Consider the following 17,584-nt stretch of genomic DNA (forward strand, 5'->3'; position numbering starts at 1 on the left):
TAATAATCAGGGCAGCATTATTTTTTTGTCGATAAATTTAAGTATCGGGTTGTAAGAAAGCAGGTCTAATTGAATATAAAAGACATTGCTTTTACAGTGGAAAGCAATTACTTTAATGGGGGTGGGGGTGGGGAATTGGGAGGGGGTTGTGCAGCACGGGCAAGAGACACTGGCCTGGACCAGTATGAATATATTGAACAATGTTTTTAAAGAGATGAACGTAGAATAGCAAGGTTGCTTTCATGAGTGTGGGTCAGCTTTTGTGAAAATTTTAGATCATTCCCTTGCACTGTGGAGCAGCATAAATTATTGAGACTGAGCTAAATTTCTTTCATTCTGTCTTTTGCTCTTGTACGAGGAGTCTTCTGGCATAGTCACAGTAACCACACTCTATACCATTGATCTTTGCAGAATGTAATGGATTGAATTAGATTTTTTTTGCTGGAAGTGATGTTCCAGGAGGAGAAAGAAATGTTTTTCACTCATAGCTAATACATGCATATTCATTAACAAGTCTGTAGTTCCAGGAAAACCAGGATTCAAGACATTTGAAGAGTTCGGCAAGCTAGCTGAATATAATAAATGCCTGTTGTCCCACTTCTGTAGTTCAATGTTCTGTTTAATCAGCATCTAGGTGACATTTTATAGATTTGCACTGGAGTGCTGAACTCTGTGAGTCTGCTACAATTTTGCAGGCGATCTTCCTGGATCATATAATCTCTTGAATCAAAAGGTATGTGCTGAAGGGAGTTGCTGTGTGATGGGGAACTGAATTCCAAGCAGGTGTTTGTTATTGCCCGAGCAATGGAGGTAACTACCAAACAAACACAGGAAAGGGCCTAGCTTTTTGGTGTTTTCAGGAAAAAGGGAGGCACCACTTCTAAGGAAGCTGTTCTAACTGTGGCAGCGTGTGGCCTTGAGCTGTGGAATACAGGCACAGAATGGATGATATTCTCAGGCTGAAAGAAAGATCACAATGGGAGCAGAGGTGAGAAGAGGCAGTAGGTTAATCGCAGTTTTTGCAGAACATTTTATTCCACTGAGTGGGAAGCCCTGGAACCTCCTGCCACTTTGATATCTTCAATTTTAATTCCTCTTGCTTTGCAGGTGTGGAGAGCCCCACGCACGCACTACGGGCTGGTGCAGATCCCATCGCCAGGTCTGCTTCCACTCTCTACATCACACTGGCCGAGAAACACCAATATGACAGGAACCTCCAAATCATATTGCATCCATGCGGTAAGCCTTTTATCCTGTGAAATTGCAAATATTCAGCTTCTGTAACTATAATGTGCCAAAATGGAGACTGGATAACTTTAAGACAACAGTTCCGAAGGGCTTGAGGTGGGAATTGTTGGAACCCCTGTTTTACATCCCAGCTTGCTTAGATGTGCCAGTGATTTAGCTCATCTAGTGACTTGCGTACTTATAACTTCACGGCTTTATTCACCATGTACATTTACACGTTTTAGGATTTGTCGTGGCACGTTGGCACGACAGGTAACAAAACAAAAGCACATTCCAGAAGGAGACCATTTTTGACCATTGGATATATGCTGTCTCCAAGTGGACTGATTCCACGTCTCCTACTCCTCTACTCGTTTCTCTGCAGCCCTGCAATTTATTTTCTTTCTAATTGCTCATCAATTTTGCCTTCAATTCTGATCTTCACTGAGGGGTAATTTGCAGTCACCAATGAACTTGATTTTGGAATGAGGGAGGGAACTGGATCACCAGATGCAAACACATATAGTAACTAGGAAGAGGTTCAAACTCCACACGAACACTTGCGGTCAAGATCCAACCGTGGTGTCTGGAGCCATAGTGACAGCACTAACTAATGCAGAACCACGTCATCCAACAAGAAACAATGTCAGAGAGAGAGAGTGTAAAATAGCAGCCCAACTCAAACACTGAATGCACTCAACACTTGCTCAGTATTTCAATTCTGCCACTCCTCAAATGTAGGATCCTTTTGAGTAAAGGTCCTACCGTTGGAAAAACTTTCACTACTGTGGTACTCCGGTACCCTGATCAGAATCACCAGGCATCAGCCCACGACTCCATGCTGTGAGATTTTCAGGATTTATTCATTAGGACAAAGGTGTCATTACCTCTTTTACTGGGTTCATTATGGAATCCAGCAATGGATCCTAGTTTTACCCTGGTAATTTACAGGTACCTTTTGGTATCTCAGATTCCTCTCTACTGTTTCCTCCTGCCAACGAATCCAGTGGGAATAGTACTGCAAAGATTTAGGAGTCAAAACAGAACCTTTGCATAGTTGTTAGATTGTTTCTATGTATGTTTTGTTTAAAAGAGTTTGCTTAAATTGTAATTGAATGTAAATATCTCTGTATGCAAAATAGTAAAATCAGTGAGAGGTCTGACAGAAGGTGATGCCGTGGCCACAGGTTTGTCTTTGATCAGGAGATATCAGGATGGGGCAGGGAAGACCCATTTGGCATGTTGGACCCTGGATCAGTGGACCTAATGATAAGGCTCTTGGTCTTCGGCCCAGGGACTGGATAATTGGCTATGCGGTGAACCTGGGCATTGATTCCAGAAAGTGGGACAGGGCCAGCTGGATCTGTCCCAATAGCGAACTCATTGACAGATCTCTGTCTGGGAATACTTCACCCAGGTGAAATACCTTTCCCAGGTGATCTTTGTCTGATGTTCCTTACTGCTTAGATAAACTAACATGCTATTCTGATAATTTGCTATTTATTTAAGATTTCAACCTTTTCAAAAAGTTCACTTCAGCATCTTTGCTCAAGGCTTATTTTGAAATTCCATGTAAGTGGCAGTTATTGGATTGTCCTCATCCACCAGTCTAGAAGACCAAACACAGATCAGAACAGTACAGTAACTGGCCTTTTGGCCCGCAATGTCTGTGACAAAAACAATGCCAAATTAAACTGAGTTTCTTCTGACTGCACATGGTCCATATTCCTCTATACATTGCATATTCTGCTCTGCATCTTAAAGCCTCTTAAGTGCCAGTTTGACATCCGCTTCCACCATTACCCTTGCAGGCACCTGCCACTGTCTGTGTTTTTAAAAAAAAAATGTCTTGCATAACTTCTTTAAACCTTCCCCCTCTCGGTTTAAATGCATGTCCTCAAGTATTTGACTTTCCTACCCCAGCAAAGGATTCTGAATCTGCCTCCTATAAATCAGAATCAGGTTTATTATCACTGGCATGCGATGAGGAATTTGTTAACTTAGCAGCAGCAGTTTAATGCAATACACAATCTAGCAGAGAAAAAAATAATAACAATAATAAATAAACAAGTAAATTAATTACGTATATTGAATAGATTTAAAAACATGCAAAATCAGAAATACTGAATATTTTTTAAAAAGTGAGGTAGTGTCCAAAGCTTCACTGTCCATTTAGGAATCGGATGGCAGAGGGGAAGAAGCTGTTCCTGAATCGCTGAGTGTGTGCCTTCAGGCTTCTGTACCTCCTACCTAATGGTAACAGTGAGAAAAGGGCATGCCCTGGGTGCTGGAGGTCCTTAATAATGGATGCTGCCTTTCTGAGACACCGCTCCTTAAAGATGTCCTGGGTACCCAAAATCTTAGTACCCAAGATGGAGCTGACTAGATTTACAACCCTCTACAGTTTCTTTTGGTATGGGGGGGGGGAGCAGTAGCCCCTCTTCCTCCATACCAGACAGAGATGCAGCCTGTCAGAATGCTCTCCAGAGTGCAACTATAGAAGTTTTTGAGTGTATTTGTTGACATGCCAAATCTCTTCAAACTCCTAATGAAGATAGCTGCTGCCTTGCTTTCTTTATAACTACATCAACGTGTTGGGACCAGGTTAGATCCCCAGATATCTTGACACCCAGGATCTTGAAACTGCTCACTCTCTCCACTTCTGATCCCTCTATGAGGGTTGGTCTGTGTTAATTCGTCTTACCCTTCCTGTCAGTCCTTCTGCTTTTCATTCTTCTGCTGCAGGACTGAACAACGTAATTGATCAGGTGCTGAGGGATTGTGCAGTCCAGCTAAAAGAGGTCTTAATCTACATCTTTAATATCTCTTTGCAATTGTCCACTGTTGCTGCAGGCCTCAAGGTAGCCACCGTTATCCTGGTGCCCAACAGAGCAATGGTAACTGACTTAAACTATTACCACCCAGTGGCACAGACATCAACAGCCATGAAGTGCTTTGAGTGGCTGGTAATGGATCGTATAAAATCCCACCTTCCAGCTACATTGTGTGCTTTTCAGTTGGTCTACTGCGGTGTGATGATGTCACAGCCTCAGCCCTCCTCTGCCCTGTCCCACCCAGAAAACACCTGGTTGTTGTTCATCGACTTCGGTTCAGCATTTAACACAATTGTCCCTCAGGGGGCTTGTGGGTTAGCTGTCCTCGTTCATACTCAACACCACTCTCTGCAACTGGATCTGGGACTTGTTAATGGAAGGACCCCACTCAGTTAGAGTTGGAAGCAACATTTCAAGCTCCATCACTCTGAGCACTAGTGCCCCCCTCCCACCCCATCAGGGCTGTGTGTGCTCAGTCTGCGGCTGATTCACGATTGCACTATTCTCCCTGTTCTGCGCAGAAAGGTCGAAAAACCTCTCTGGGAAGAGTAAAGGAGGAGGGGTATGCTTCATGGTCAACAATGCTTGGTGCATGTGCATGCCCTCAAATCCTTTTGTTCCCCAGACCTGGTGCTGTTGTGCAGACCCTACTGGCTGCCTAGGGAGTTCAAGGCTGTTATCACAGCGGTACATTCCGCCACAGGCTCTGACCTGGCTCTCAAGAAACTGTACGAGACCATCAACACGCTGGAGATTACACTCCCAGAGGCTGCCTTCATCGTCACCGGTGACTTTAATCGAGCATCGCTGACAAAAGTCTCTGGAGTTTCGTCAGCACATTCACGTGAGCACTTGTGGAGATAAGACACTTGACCACCATTACCCTCCCTTCCACAACGCTTACAAAGCTCTCCTTCGCCCAGCTTTTGAAAGATCAGATCACTCTTCAATCCTGCTTCTGCCGACGTACAATCAGAAGCTGAAACAAGAGGCGGCCATAGTTAAAACCATCCACTGTTGGTCCGATCAATCGGCCTCCATGCTGCAGGACTGCTTCGATGACGTTGACCGGAACGTTTTCCATTATGAGGATGTCTCCGAGTTCACAGATGGAGTCAGGTGCTTCATCCGGAAGTGCATCGATGATGTTGTCCCCCAGTCAGGGTCTTCCAGAAGCAGAAACCCTAGATCAATAGTTCCACGTGAGCAGCACTTACAGCGCGACATCGAGCTTACATCACTGAAGATCAACTAGAGTTCAAGAAAGTCAGCTATGATCTGTGCAAAGGTGTCAAGGCTGCGAAACAACAAGGATGCTTATGTGAGAATGCTGTTCTTGGACTACAGTTCAGCATTCAACACCATAATTCCCTCCAGGCTCAACAAGAAGCTGAGAGACTTCGGCCTTGACCCTGCCTTGTGGCCGCTGGATCCAGGACTTCCTGTCAGATCACCAGCAGGTTGTAAGAGTGGACTCCCTCACCTCCAACCCTCTGACTCTCAATACAGGAGCCCCTCAGGGTGTGTAATGAGTCCCCTCCTTTAGTCCCTGTACACCCATGACTGTGTCACCACCCACAGCTCCAATCTGCTAATTAAATTTGCTGACGACACTACATTGATTGGCCTTATCTCAAACAAAAGCAAGGTGGCCTATAGGGAAGAAGTCATCTCTCTGACACAGTGGTGTCAAGAAAGCAACCTCTCCCTCAATGTCGCAAGTACAAAGTAGCTGGTTGTGTATTACAGGAGGAATGGAGATGGGCTAACCCCTATTGACATCGATGGATCTGGGGTTGAGAGGGTAAACAGCTTCAAGTTCCTTGGCATACACATCACCGAGGACCTCACGTGGTCTATACATACCAGCTGTGTGGTGAAAAAGGCACAACCGCGCCTCTTTCACCTCAGATAGTTGAGGAAGTGTGATTTGGGCCCCCAAATCCCAACCACAATCTGTTCTAGCTGCTACCATCTGGGAAGTGGTACCGCAGCATAAAAGCCAGGACCAACAGGCTCTGGGACAGCTTCTTCCACCAGGCCATCAGACTGATGAACTCACGCCGATTTGAGTGTACTCTACATTACATTGACTGTTCCATTTATTATAAATTGTTATAAATTACTATGATTGCACATTGCACATTTAGATGGAGACATGATATAAAGATTTTTACTCCTCATGTATATGAAGGATGTAAGAAATAAAGTCAATTCAAGTCTCATCACTAAGACAGTGAGCTGATTACTGTTTATTGCTTATCTGTGCTGAACATGACATGCACTTTGAATTATATTTTATACTGTATTACTTTCTTGTGGTAATATTTTGTTTTGTGTGCTATGTTTTGTGGGTGCACCGTTGTTTTGTTTGGTTGTATATATGGTCAGTGAGATGACAATAAACTTGAATTTGAACTTGAATTTTTTTTGTCAAGAGCTGAGAGACAATTTAATGAAAGCAAAGTAGCATCACAGACAAGCCCAGCAGCAGGGCCTTATCACAGCTGAAGTCTGTTCTCTTTACAATTTCATAACATCATTGGCTTTTCTCTTTTGTTCATTGAAGAAGTTTCTTCCCAAGTCCAGAATACTGTGCTAATTAAATGGGAAGATAAAAATGTTGACAAGTGAAAGATATGAGGCTTCAATTGTTGGTGCCAGTTGTAAAATGCCAAGGGGTACCACAGCTGAGGTCACCTAATCCTGTCCCAATGAGGGTGTGTTGACACAGCAGAGCAATTGTGCACTGAGTCTTCAGAAGAGCCACTTGTTTCTGCTAATTTATTAATTATTATTAGACATCCATGTGTAAACCTGTGAGTGAAAGGGTGCAAGGAGTGAACAGTTGGGGTTAGAAGTGTGAGAGTTATTCATCTGATGGGATTAAGGAAGGTTTTGGTGGAATCTTTTTTACATCCAGCATGCTTTTATGTGCCAGTGATTTTGCTCATCTAATTATTTACCTACTTACTACTTTACAGAAGGAGACCATTGGACCATTGGAAACATGCTGTCTGCAAGCAGATCGATCCCACGTCTCTCATAGCCTTACAATTTAATAATAAAGTATTAATTACTCCAATATTAGGGCTTCAGACAGAGCAAAATAACTTTCATTGTTTTTTCTAATGCTGTCTTACCATACCTTGCATATCTAGCTCTCTAAATTTAAAAAAAAAGGCATGTCACTAGAGAGGCTCTTGTTGTTGGAATACTGTAGTTCCAGAATTTTTAGACCTAATTATACAATAAAAGATACTTTCGTAGTAATTATTTAACATCCACACTTAATGGAAATATAGAGCACATGGAATGCTGTTGCACAGAAACAGGCCCGTCAGCCCATCATGTTCATGATGAACTGTTTTCCCTAATCCCATCGATCCATACCTGTCCTCTTTACCCCTCCCATCCATGTTTTTATCCACACTTTTCCTTAAGTGTTGCAATTGAACCCACATCCACCATTCCACACTCACACTGCCCTCTGAGTGGAGAAGTTACCTCTCAGGTTCTCATTAAATATTTCACCTTTCTTCCTTAACCCATGACCTTTAGTTCTAGACTCACCCAGCTTAAGTGAAAAAAGCCTGCTGACATTTATCATATATAACCCCTCAAAATGTTGTCAGCTCAATCCAATCTCCCCTCATTCTCCTACACTTCAGAGAATGAAGTCCAAACCTATTCAATGTTTTTCTGTAACTCAGGTCCTCAAGTCCAGGCAACATCCTTGTGAACTTTCTTTGCACTCTTTCAATCTTATTGATGTATAGATATAAGAGGGGTGATTGATAAGTTTGTGGCCTAAGGCAGAAGGAGATAAGTTATTAACTTCAAACTTTCTGCATAATCACTCAAAGAGTTGAACTGCATGTGCATGTAACGAGAGCTGTATAACTCATCACCTTCTACCTTAGGCCATGAACTTATCAATCACCCATGCTGTGGACACTTTCTGGAGGTCCAAGATCCGTATGCTCCACGATCACTGGACCAAGTGTGTAAATGTAGGAGGGGACTGTGTTGAAAAATAAATGTGCTAGGTTTTGTAAAGTTGACTCCTTCTACCTTAAGCCATGAACTTATCAATCACTCCTCGTGATAAGTGACTCTGAACCTTGTAGGGAGAGGGATGGTTCAGAATTTTGTTCTGTAGAATGGGCACTCACTATAATTTTTCTTGGGAATGAAGGTTTGAGAGACGTTTCTTGTAGGGAGCACTGAAAAGTTATGAATATTGACCTTTCTCTTTTACAAGAGCCCCATGTTCCACACCTCCTGCTGGAGAAAGGCAGCTTGAGTTTTGAAGAGTATGAGCGGCACATTAAAAATAGACGGGATTTCACGCGGGTGTTGAAGAAAAGCTCTAATACTGACAAAAAGGTAAGAACCAGCCTTTCAGAATAACATATGCAAAAAAGTAACGAGTGCACTTTGATTTAACTAAGGAGATGTAATTGCTCCAGACGAGTTCTCAGTAATCCATTAAGAGAAGTCTTTCTGAAAAGCTTGTAAGTTTTATTACAATTACAGCAGTTTTGCAAAGTACCACACCTTGTGTCGACCCAATTAATGCTTTGGAAAAAGATCCATTAGCCTTTGACAGATAAAAATGAGGAAAGCGTGACTATAAATCCAGTGATAGCTTAATTCTGCCAATTGTATTGTCTACATCTTCCCTCTGCACTTTAGTTCTGAGCTATTGTATTAAGTAATAAAATGCAAGATCAAAGTAAACTCCCCTAATGTTTGGATCATCACCATTTGTTCAACCTGTCAAATGTAATGAAACATTAATGTTTTAAATGGCATGCATGATATAGTGTGCAATCAATAATTTCTTGCATGGAATCAGTATGCAAGGAGGCAAAAAATTCCAACTAGCACATTAAGATTTCAGAAAGACTAACCCCCCCCGCCACTCTATCCTATCAAGCCAACACCTTTTCAGCATTCTTAGCTATGTAACATTTGGGGCAATGGAGGATGGGAGAAAACTGATATTTGCAAAATGATGAGGATGTAGCTTGAACATGAATGATCTCTTTCACATAGCAGAGAGGTCAAAAAGCCAGAGACATGGACTCAGTGTAGCTGGTAAAAAAGGGTAAGAGGGAGATTAAGAAAATATTTTCACTTGGAGAGTGATAAGGATTTTGACATTACAGTTTTAAAGGTGGTGGAGATGGATGAACTACATATACCTGTCTGGACTGCTCCTGTGGCTCCTCCCACAGACCCCTGTATAAAGGCGATTGAGGCCTGATGCCCGGCCTCATTCTCCAGGATGTAGTGTTGTTCATTCTTCCAGTCAATAAAAGCCGATAACTCGCTTCTTACGTCTCAGAGTGAGTTATTGATGGTGCATCAATGGAAACACTCATTCCATTTAAAAAATAGTTAGATGTGGACATGTGTACTTGAAAAATTGGTGGAAAGCAGGGTTAGATTAGACAGCGTAATCTCCCAGACAACTGAAGATCAAGGGGCATATATGTGCCTTCTTGTCAGGAGTAGGAACTGTGTACAGGGCCTGTAGCCTCTCCTGGCCTAATCAGTTGGGTTTGTGAATGTGTATTGATTAGTTTATTTCTCACCAGAGGGGTAATGTAGGAGGTTGTCCTTTTCATATTTCTCCCATGCAATCCAGCCGCAGCAGCCTCTACTCCCTGTACCTGCTTTTAAAATCCATCGAACCGCTTTGACAGCTGGTCAACCTGTGCAGAACTTTACTGGCTCTGAGGACCTTGTCATTGAGCCACAAAGCCATAGAGCACCACAGCACAGAAACAGGCCCTTCGTTCCATCTAGACTGTGCTGAAACGTGATCCTGTCTATTCCCAGCAACCTGCACCTAGACCAGAGCCTTCCATATCCCTCAATTCCAGGTGCTTATTCAAATTTCTCTTAAATGTTGCAACTGAACCCACATCCACCACTTCCACTGGTGGCTCATCCCACACTCGCACCACCCTGAGTGAAGTTCCCCTCAGGTTTCCCTTAAATATTTCACCCTTCATCTTTACCCATGACCTCTGCTTCTAGTCTATCTAACCTAAGTGGAAAAATCCTGCTTGCATTTACCCTTTCAGTACCCCTCATAATTCTGTATACCTGTCACGGGGTGGGGGCAAGGGTGCTGGGAGAGGAACCACAAGCAGGACACAAACACGTCTTTCTTAGGTACAATAAAATAGCGTTTATTACTTGCTACACAGAAGATCGGGAAATCGAGGAGGACAAAGAAACACGAACCTCGGACTAGGGGACTAGGGACTTGGATCGCCGCGGACCTTGGATTTAGAGACTGGGATACATGGATCGCCGCAGCTGGGAACGTGGAACCTGGATCGTCGCGGACCCTGGACTAGGAGACTAGGACCTTGATTCACCGCTGCCAGACACTTGGATACCATGGATCGCTGCAGCCAGAAACGTGGACACCAAAACACCGGACAAGGAATCTTGAACCAGGACTCCTCCTTCAGATCAGGCATCGAGCCAGGACTCTTCGTCGAGGGATAGACAGAGACACTGGGCATGACATCGAGCCGGAACTCCGCCTTCAACTCAGGCACCGAGCCGGGACTCTTCGAGGGGTAGACATGGACAAGGGGCATGAACATCGAGTCAGTACTCTGCCTGTCTTGTATGAAACCACACCTGATGTGGTAACCGCAGGAAGGTTAAATATCTTAGTCCCAGGTTGAGCATTAACAATGTCAGACTCCCTGCCGCCAGAGGAATTCAATTTACGAAACATCTCCTGTTTCTTTGACTTCACCATTGGGGAAGTATTTTCCAGTTTAGTGAAGAACGCTGGTGAATAGCTTATGTTTCCTGGTGATCTCGAGTCACTCCTTGCAGCAGAATCTGGGGCACGACCTCTTCGCGCAAGCAACGGCATCGGAAGCCATTCATTACTTGGGGGCAGCCTCTGTTCAATAGGCTCTGCTTCACTTTGCCTCTGCTGAGGAGCCTGGACTACACTCTGGCGACAGAAGGTGAATTGCTGGTACTCCGATGCAGGTGGATCACTCTGGCTTGTTGTAGTGGCGGCGACTTGCGAAGGCTTCTTAACACTCACGTCCCGAACGGCTAAAGCCAGGGGCTTATAAGCTGCCGGTTCGGGTCGAGGGTAGATTACCTTAATTGCCAAGCTCAAGGGACGCGTGAAACGGAATTAGAAGGGAACAAGGAGTCAATGGTCCGGATCGCAACCTAACTAAATTTAAAGGGGAACCGATCCAGACCATGACAATACCTATGTCAAATCTCACCTCATTTTCCTATGCTCCAGGGAATAAAGCCCTAGCCTATTCAAACTTCCAAGTTCGCAAATCCCAGCAGCATCCTTGTAAATTTCCTTTGTATTCTTTCAGTCTTATTGAAAGATGTCATACTGTGTTGACACAGGACATTCGGCCACCTTGCCTCCTCTGACCACAAAGCCGTAGGCAATTGTGTCTGACAGGGGAATCTGGCAAATATCATGCTGCAGTCCTTCAGCTTCGTTAGGTCTGGGACTCTGTTGGTTGGATCAGAAACTTGTGAGGAGAGGTTACTGACTTTGTAGCCAGTCTTCCATTAAAGAACATAGTGTCTCTTGTGGTGTGGGTTATTGGCAATTCTAAAATGCCTGGAGAAGAACACAGAAGCAGACAACTACAAGATCATGGAAGGTCTTATGGATAAAGATGAAGATTTAAACATAATCTGTCATGGTAGAGTACTGGTTAGTGTGACGCTATTACAGCTCGGGGCGTTGGAGTTTGGAGTTCAATCCCAATATCCTCTGTAAGGAGTCTCTGCACATCCTGTGGAATGCCTAGGTTTTCTACAGGTCCTTTGGTTTCCTACCACAGTTCAAAGACTTATCAGGTAGGTTACTTGGTTATTGTAAATTGTCGCATGATTAGGTTAGGGTTAATCGGGGTTGAGGAGGGGCTCTGTGTAGCTGGAAGGGCCTACTCCGTGACACATCACTAAATAAAAATAATTAAATAAATAACGAGGCAGTAAGTCGATACTCGACCTACTCCTGCAGTGTAACTGATCACTTATCCGCCTGTGGGAGTATGTTGGTACAAAATGTATTTCAACATGAAAATGGTACGCATTCATTGCCGTTAATTGCTTAATGAGTAGGGAAGTGTTGTTATACTATTATGTTATATATATATTGGGTGGGGAGGTTATTGTAACTGTCTAAATCCATTCACAGTGAGTACCTTCTTATTGCAGGTTGATTTTGTGCGGAAGCGTTTTCATAAGGACATCCGATTCAATCCTGTGCTGATGCTGAATTTCTGCCCTGACCTCCACAGTATTCCAACAGATTTTGGAAACGTGACCAGGGAAATTATATTCCTGATCGACAGAAGTGGTGGCATGAGTGGCATTAAAATGGGGAAAATAAAAGTGGGTTTCTTACTTGTGTTTCTGAATTTTAAATGTCGAGAAACATTTGGAACTGTAGACCTCTACTAAGCTAATGTAATTGTCAAAGCGGAGGAATGAAATACTGCACCTAGGCCTAGGATTAGAGTTAAATGTAGGCCAGGATTAAGCTTTACACTCATGGCCACTTAATTAACCACAGGAATGGATCCCGTGTGGTCATCTTCTGCTGTAGCCCATCCACTTCAAGGTTCGATGTGCTGTGCATTCAGAGATGCTCTTCTGCACAACACAGTTGTGGTTATTTGATTTTCTGTCGCCTTCCTGTCAGCTTGAACCAATCTAGCCATTCTCCTATGGCCTCATTTGTTAACAAGGCATTTTCACCCACAGAACTGCTGTTCACTGAATGTTTTTGTTTTTTGTACCATTCTCTGTAAACTTTAGAGACAGCTGTGCGTGAAAATCCCAGGAAATCAGCAGTTTCTGCAATACTTAATCCATCCCAACTGACACCAACAATCATTCCATGATCAAAATCACTTAGATCACATTTCTCACCCATTCTGATTTTTGGTCTGAGCAACAACTGAACCTCTTGACCATGTTTGCCTGCTTTTGTGCATTGAGTTGCTGCCATATAATTAGCTGATTAGATATTTGCATTAATGAGCATGCATACATTAAAGTGGCTACTGGGTGTATATTCATCAAAAACACGATTACAGCATCACAACTGGATCATTTTCTGTCTTTATTTTACATCGCTTATCAGTGTTAGTTTGGCTTTGGTGTTAATGAAGTTGTCTATAGAATAACTTAAAACCAGCTTTGGTTGGACAATCTCAACCAGCCAATGGACAGAATTCATATTTTCTCATATTCTCACATTTCTCATGAAGTAATTTGGCCTTATCAAGTTTATGTTAGTTTCCAGCGTAATCTTACAAATCCTGTCTTACCTCTAATTTCCTTTCACATGCCCCCCATGTTTGCCTGATTTTCCTACTGCCCGCTTGTATTAGAGGTAATTTACAGTGGCCAGTTAACCTACCAGCCAGCCCTGGAAACCAGAGCACCTGGAGGAAACCCACACAGTCACAGGGAAAAGGTGAGAACTCCACACAGACAGCATTGAGGGTCAGGAATGAAGCTGGTTCTCTGGACCTGTGAGCGCCATCCTATTGCTGTCATATCTGTAGTCAGCCATTTATACGACTTTTCTTACCTCATCTATGAGCGACATTACAGGTTGAGAGTAATTCAGGTCGAAGCTATTGTATGGTACCTGAGTGCCCTATTCAGAGGCCCAAATAGACCACTGCCTGAACCAAACACAAACTGGGTTGCAGGGTTAGAAGAATTTTGTAAACAAAATACTTGCTTATTTCTCTACTGCAGCAAATATTAAAAACTGATAAACAGTATAAATGAATTATAGTGAAACATGATTGATTTTTATTAGCTCACATTCCATGCAGGAAATTACAATGAACATTATTACAGGTCTCCCAGAATGTTGACTTGAGACACATTCCAAATTAGGCTATTTATTCCTCATCTACACACAAAAATCAGAGTTTTGATTTCCAGTGTCATTAAAGGCAGTGCACGCAAGGTGAACAGTTGGAAACCACAAGGCTTCTTGGGCCTGCACTTGTCATTCAGTAATATCATGACCTCAGCTCTCCTTCCTGTTCTCCATAACAATGACTTCCCTGAACCTACTTATTGGGGAGCAGCAAAGTGGGTAAATTAGATTTTCAACAGAATAAGCCTGTAATTAATAAAGGAAAGTAACATATCTGCTCTGAAAATTCTTGAAAGGGTGTACCTACAGTGCTGGGATTCAACATATCCCTGCCTGTTCCCACACAATTTTGTGAAAGTCATGAAGGAATTAGACTGTATTGTTAATGACATTTTCCATTATGTTTCATAACTTGTAAGGCCAGAGGACACAGCCTCAGAACAGAGGGTAGTCCCTTTTGGAACAGAGATGAGGAAGAATCTCTTTAGGCAGAGAGTGGTGAATCTGTGGAATTTGTTGCCACAGGCAGTGGTGGAGGCCGTCTTTATGTATGTTTAAGGCGGAGGTTGATAGATTCTTGATTTGTCAGGGCACGAAAGGATATGGAAGGACGGCAGGAGATTGGGGCTAATAGGTAAAATGGATCAGCCATGATGAAATGGCGGAACAGACTGCTACTACATCTCTCCTATAGTGAGAAGCGCTGTCGACACTATAGATGCTGCCTGGCCTGCTGTGTTCCACCAGCATTTTGTGTGTGTCATTGTTTGAATTTCCAGCATCTGCAGATTTCCTCGTGTTTGCTACTACGTCTTATGGTTTTCTGATCTTATAATTCCCTTACTTTTCCAAGTAGGAGAAAGTTTGCTAAAATTTACCACAAATTAAACACTGAGGATATAAATATTACTGAGTGAGAAAAACTGGGTGAAAATAAGTGGGTGAAAAGGCATGTTGGATTTAGTGTCCAAACTAACCTGCTGTATAAACCATAAATTTCATTTTTACCTTGAATTTCCTTTGGGTTAAACTTTGCAACTGCAAAACTGTTCTGACAGATGAATAATCTTCAGTCAAATGACAGACTTGTTCAATATCATATTTGTGTATAGAAAACCCAAAGAGGTTGATTTTAATTGCAAGTGTTAGGAAAGAAAGAGCATAAAATGAACTTGCTGAGCAAGGTATGAAAGCATTACATATTCATTGTCAGGCTGCATTCTCTGTAGGAAAGGAGTGGAGAAGGTGGGGGAGTTCTTGTCTACCCTGCTTTGAAATGAGAGGCTACAATGAGAAAGGATGTGAAGAATGTGTTTATGGTGGCATGTAATATATCTAAAAGAATTAACAGCTTCAATCTTGCTTTATTTTCCAGGAAGCCATGATAGTTGCTATCAAAAGTTTACCTCCTGGAACGTTACTGAATATCATTGGTTTAGGCTCAAATGTGAGGACTGTCTTCTCTTCCAGTCGGCCATGTAGTGATGTAAGCGCCCAATTGTAAATATAAATCAATTCTTTCAAGTGTTTACAGCTTAAGTTGGAACAGCACACCATTTATTTTAAATGTTCTCTTTTTAAAAATCATTTTGTAATATTTTGTGCAATTATTTGAGGGGGTGAGGTGGAATATGGTTTACCTACATTTCTGCAAAGCACACAGGCCGATGAGAGTTTGTAATAGTTTCTGACGAAACCTGAAAGGCAAAACCTGTCACCCATTTTCATTTTTTGTTAGAACAACTCATCATCAGTTGCTTGCTGCCATAAACTTTGAGACATTCTAATTGAATCACTGAACAAGATCAAAAGATTGGAAGATTAGCTTTATTTGTCACATGTACATTGAAACGTACATGTGAAATGTGTAGTGTTGTGTCAATGACCAATACAGTACAGGGACTGTGCTGAAGGCAACCCACGAGTGTTGCCATGCAACGTAGCCTGCTCACAGCTAACTGACCCTAACCTGTACGTCCTATGGAAATGTGGGAAGAAATTGGGGCAGCGGACTGCGCGGTCACGGGGGGAACGTGCAAACTCCTTATAGACAGCAGCAGGAATTGAAACCTGATCCCACAGCTGCCACTGTAACGCATCACAATAATGAATACAGCACCGTGCCACCCCAAGAGAGCAACATTCATGACCTCTGACTTGAAATCAAACCTGAAATTGAGCATTTAAATTATGGGCCTTGCAATATTATTAATTCACTCTCATCTTACATGAATTCTGTGCAGTCTCCAGTGAAGCTTTTTGTTTGTTTAAAGGAGACCCTGTCCTTGGCCTGTGAGTACATTCAGAGAATGGGAGCTGACGTGGGCAGCACCAATATCCTCGCTGCTTTATCCTGGATTTATAAGCAACCCGTGCTCAGTGGGTACCCTCGACAGCTCTTTCTTTTGACTGATGCTTCAGTTTGCCATGCTGGGAAAATTATAGAGCTGGTTCAAAAATATGCAACCTCAGCAAGGTACTTTGCTTATGATTCTTTTGTACTTGTGTTCCATTAGATAAATGCTGTGCTTCCGATCGATCGCTATACTTATCTTCAAAGGGTACTTACTTAATTTCTTTTTCTATTTCGCTGCATTTTATCTGCATGCCGCCTGCTCATTGAAGACATCATCTGAAACACAAGGTCATTCTCCATGGGAAAATGTCTGCCGTCCAACACTTCCTCACGATCAACTCTCAGACTCTCTCATAGGAACGTAGAAATGTACTGCACAGAAATGGTGCTGTTCAGGTCTACTTCATCCTTGCCATCATTATGCCTATCTGCACTAATCCCATTTGCTTACATCAGGCCTGTGTCCTTCTATGGCCTTCCTGTCCAAACTCCTTTTAAACACAGTAATTGCATCTCCCCTGGCAGCTTGTTCTAGACATAAGATCTACCTCCCCCCCCACCTCCTATATTTTGGTGAAGAAAAAACCCCAGCCTATCCAGTCTCACCTTATAACCAAAGCCCTCGGTTCCAGGCAGCTCCCTGGTGAATTCCTTCTGTCCATTACTATATGAACAGTTAATTCCTCAGACCAAATATTAGAAATGCTGAAGCCAAGGGGCCAGATCATGCTGTGCCTGCCCCAGCTTGTTGCTCCCAGTGCTGTGTTTCTTCCATGAGGGGTAGTGACATGGGAATGGTGACCAGGCTACAGACACTGAGGCTTTGCCCATTGATGGCCTTCTGACAGCTTCTTCCATCCAAGGACTTTTCCCAGTATTGCTAAAAGCTTCTGATGATCAAACAAAATTCAAAGAATTCAAGACAATAGTTATTCTCTTAAAAACAAGAATTTTGCTTGAAACATTATTACCATGTAAATTAATTAAAATCTTGATATAGTATGAAAATTGACATAAAATAAAAGCAAACAAACGACATGCCTTTCTAAGTGAATGACTGAGGCCACGCATGGTCTGAAGCTGGGAGGGGTGAAGGGACGGAAGTTGCAAAGTGCATTCAGCTCCTCTGCTCAGTGTGTTGTGAAATGCAAGGCCAGATGCTTCTCCCTGCTGGCAGCCTGCAATCTGTGTGGAACCAGACGGTCCATCAGCACACTGCTGCCCATTGTC

The 17,584-nt window shown here is 42.9% G+C and overlaps 1 protein-coding gene across 10 annotated transcripts in view; it reads left to right on the top strand.

Annotated features, from left to right (window-relative positions):
* Nucleotides 1-17,584, top strand: part of vwa5b2 (von Willebrand factor A domain containing 5B2) — a 170,817-nt gene that overhangs the window by 89,700 nt on the left and 63,533 nt on the right. For all 10 annotated transcript variants that reach the window (XM_073041325.1, XM_073041327.1, XM_073041329.1 and 7 more), the window contains 5 exons: nucleotides 1,108-1,239; nucleotides 8,326-8,450; nucleotides 12,312-12,488; nucleotides 15,374-15,484; nucleotides 16,272-16,474. In XM_073041325.1, the coding sequence (XP_072897426.1) occupies nucleotides 1,108-1,239; nucleotides 8,326-8,450; nucleotides 12,312-12,488; nucleotides 15,374-15,484; nucleotides 16,272-16,474 (748 nt within the window). The remainder of the gene's footprint in view (nucleotides 1-1,107; nucleotides 1,240-8,325; nucleotides 8,451-12,311; nucleotides 12,489-15,373; nucleotides 15,485-16,271; nucleotides 16,475-17,584) is intronic.

Source organism: Hemitrygon akajei, chromosome 3 (genome assembly GCF_048418815.1).
Source record: "Hemitrygon akajei chromosome 3, sHemAka1.3, whole genome shotgun sequence".
In the NCBI taxonomy this organism is placed as follows: domain Eukaryota; kingdom Metazoa; phylum Chordata; class Chondrichthyes; order Myliobatiformes; family Dasyatidae; genus Hemitrygon; species Hemitrygon akajei.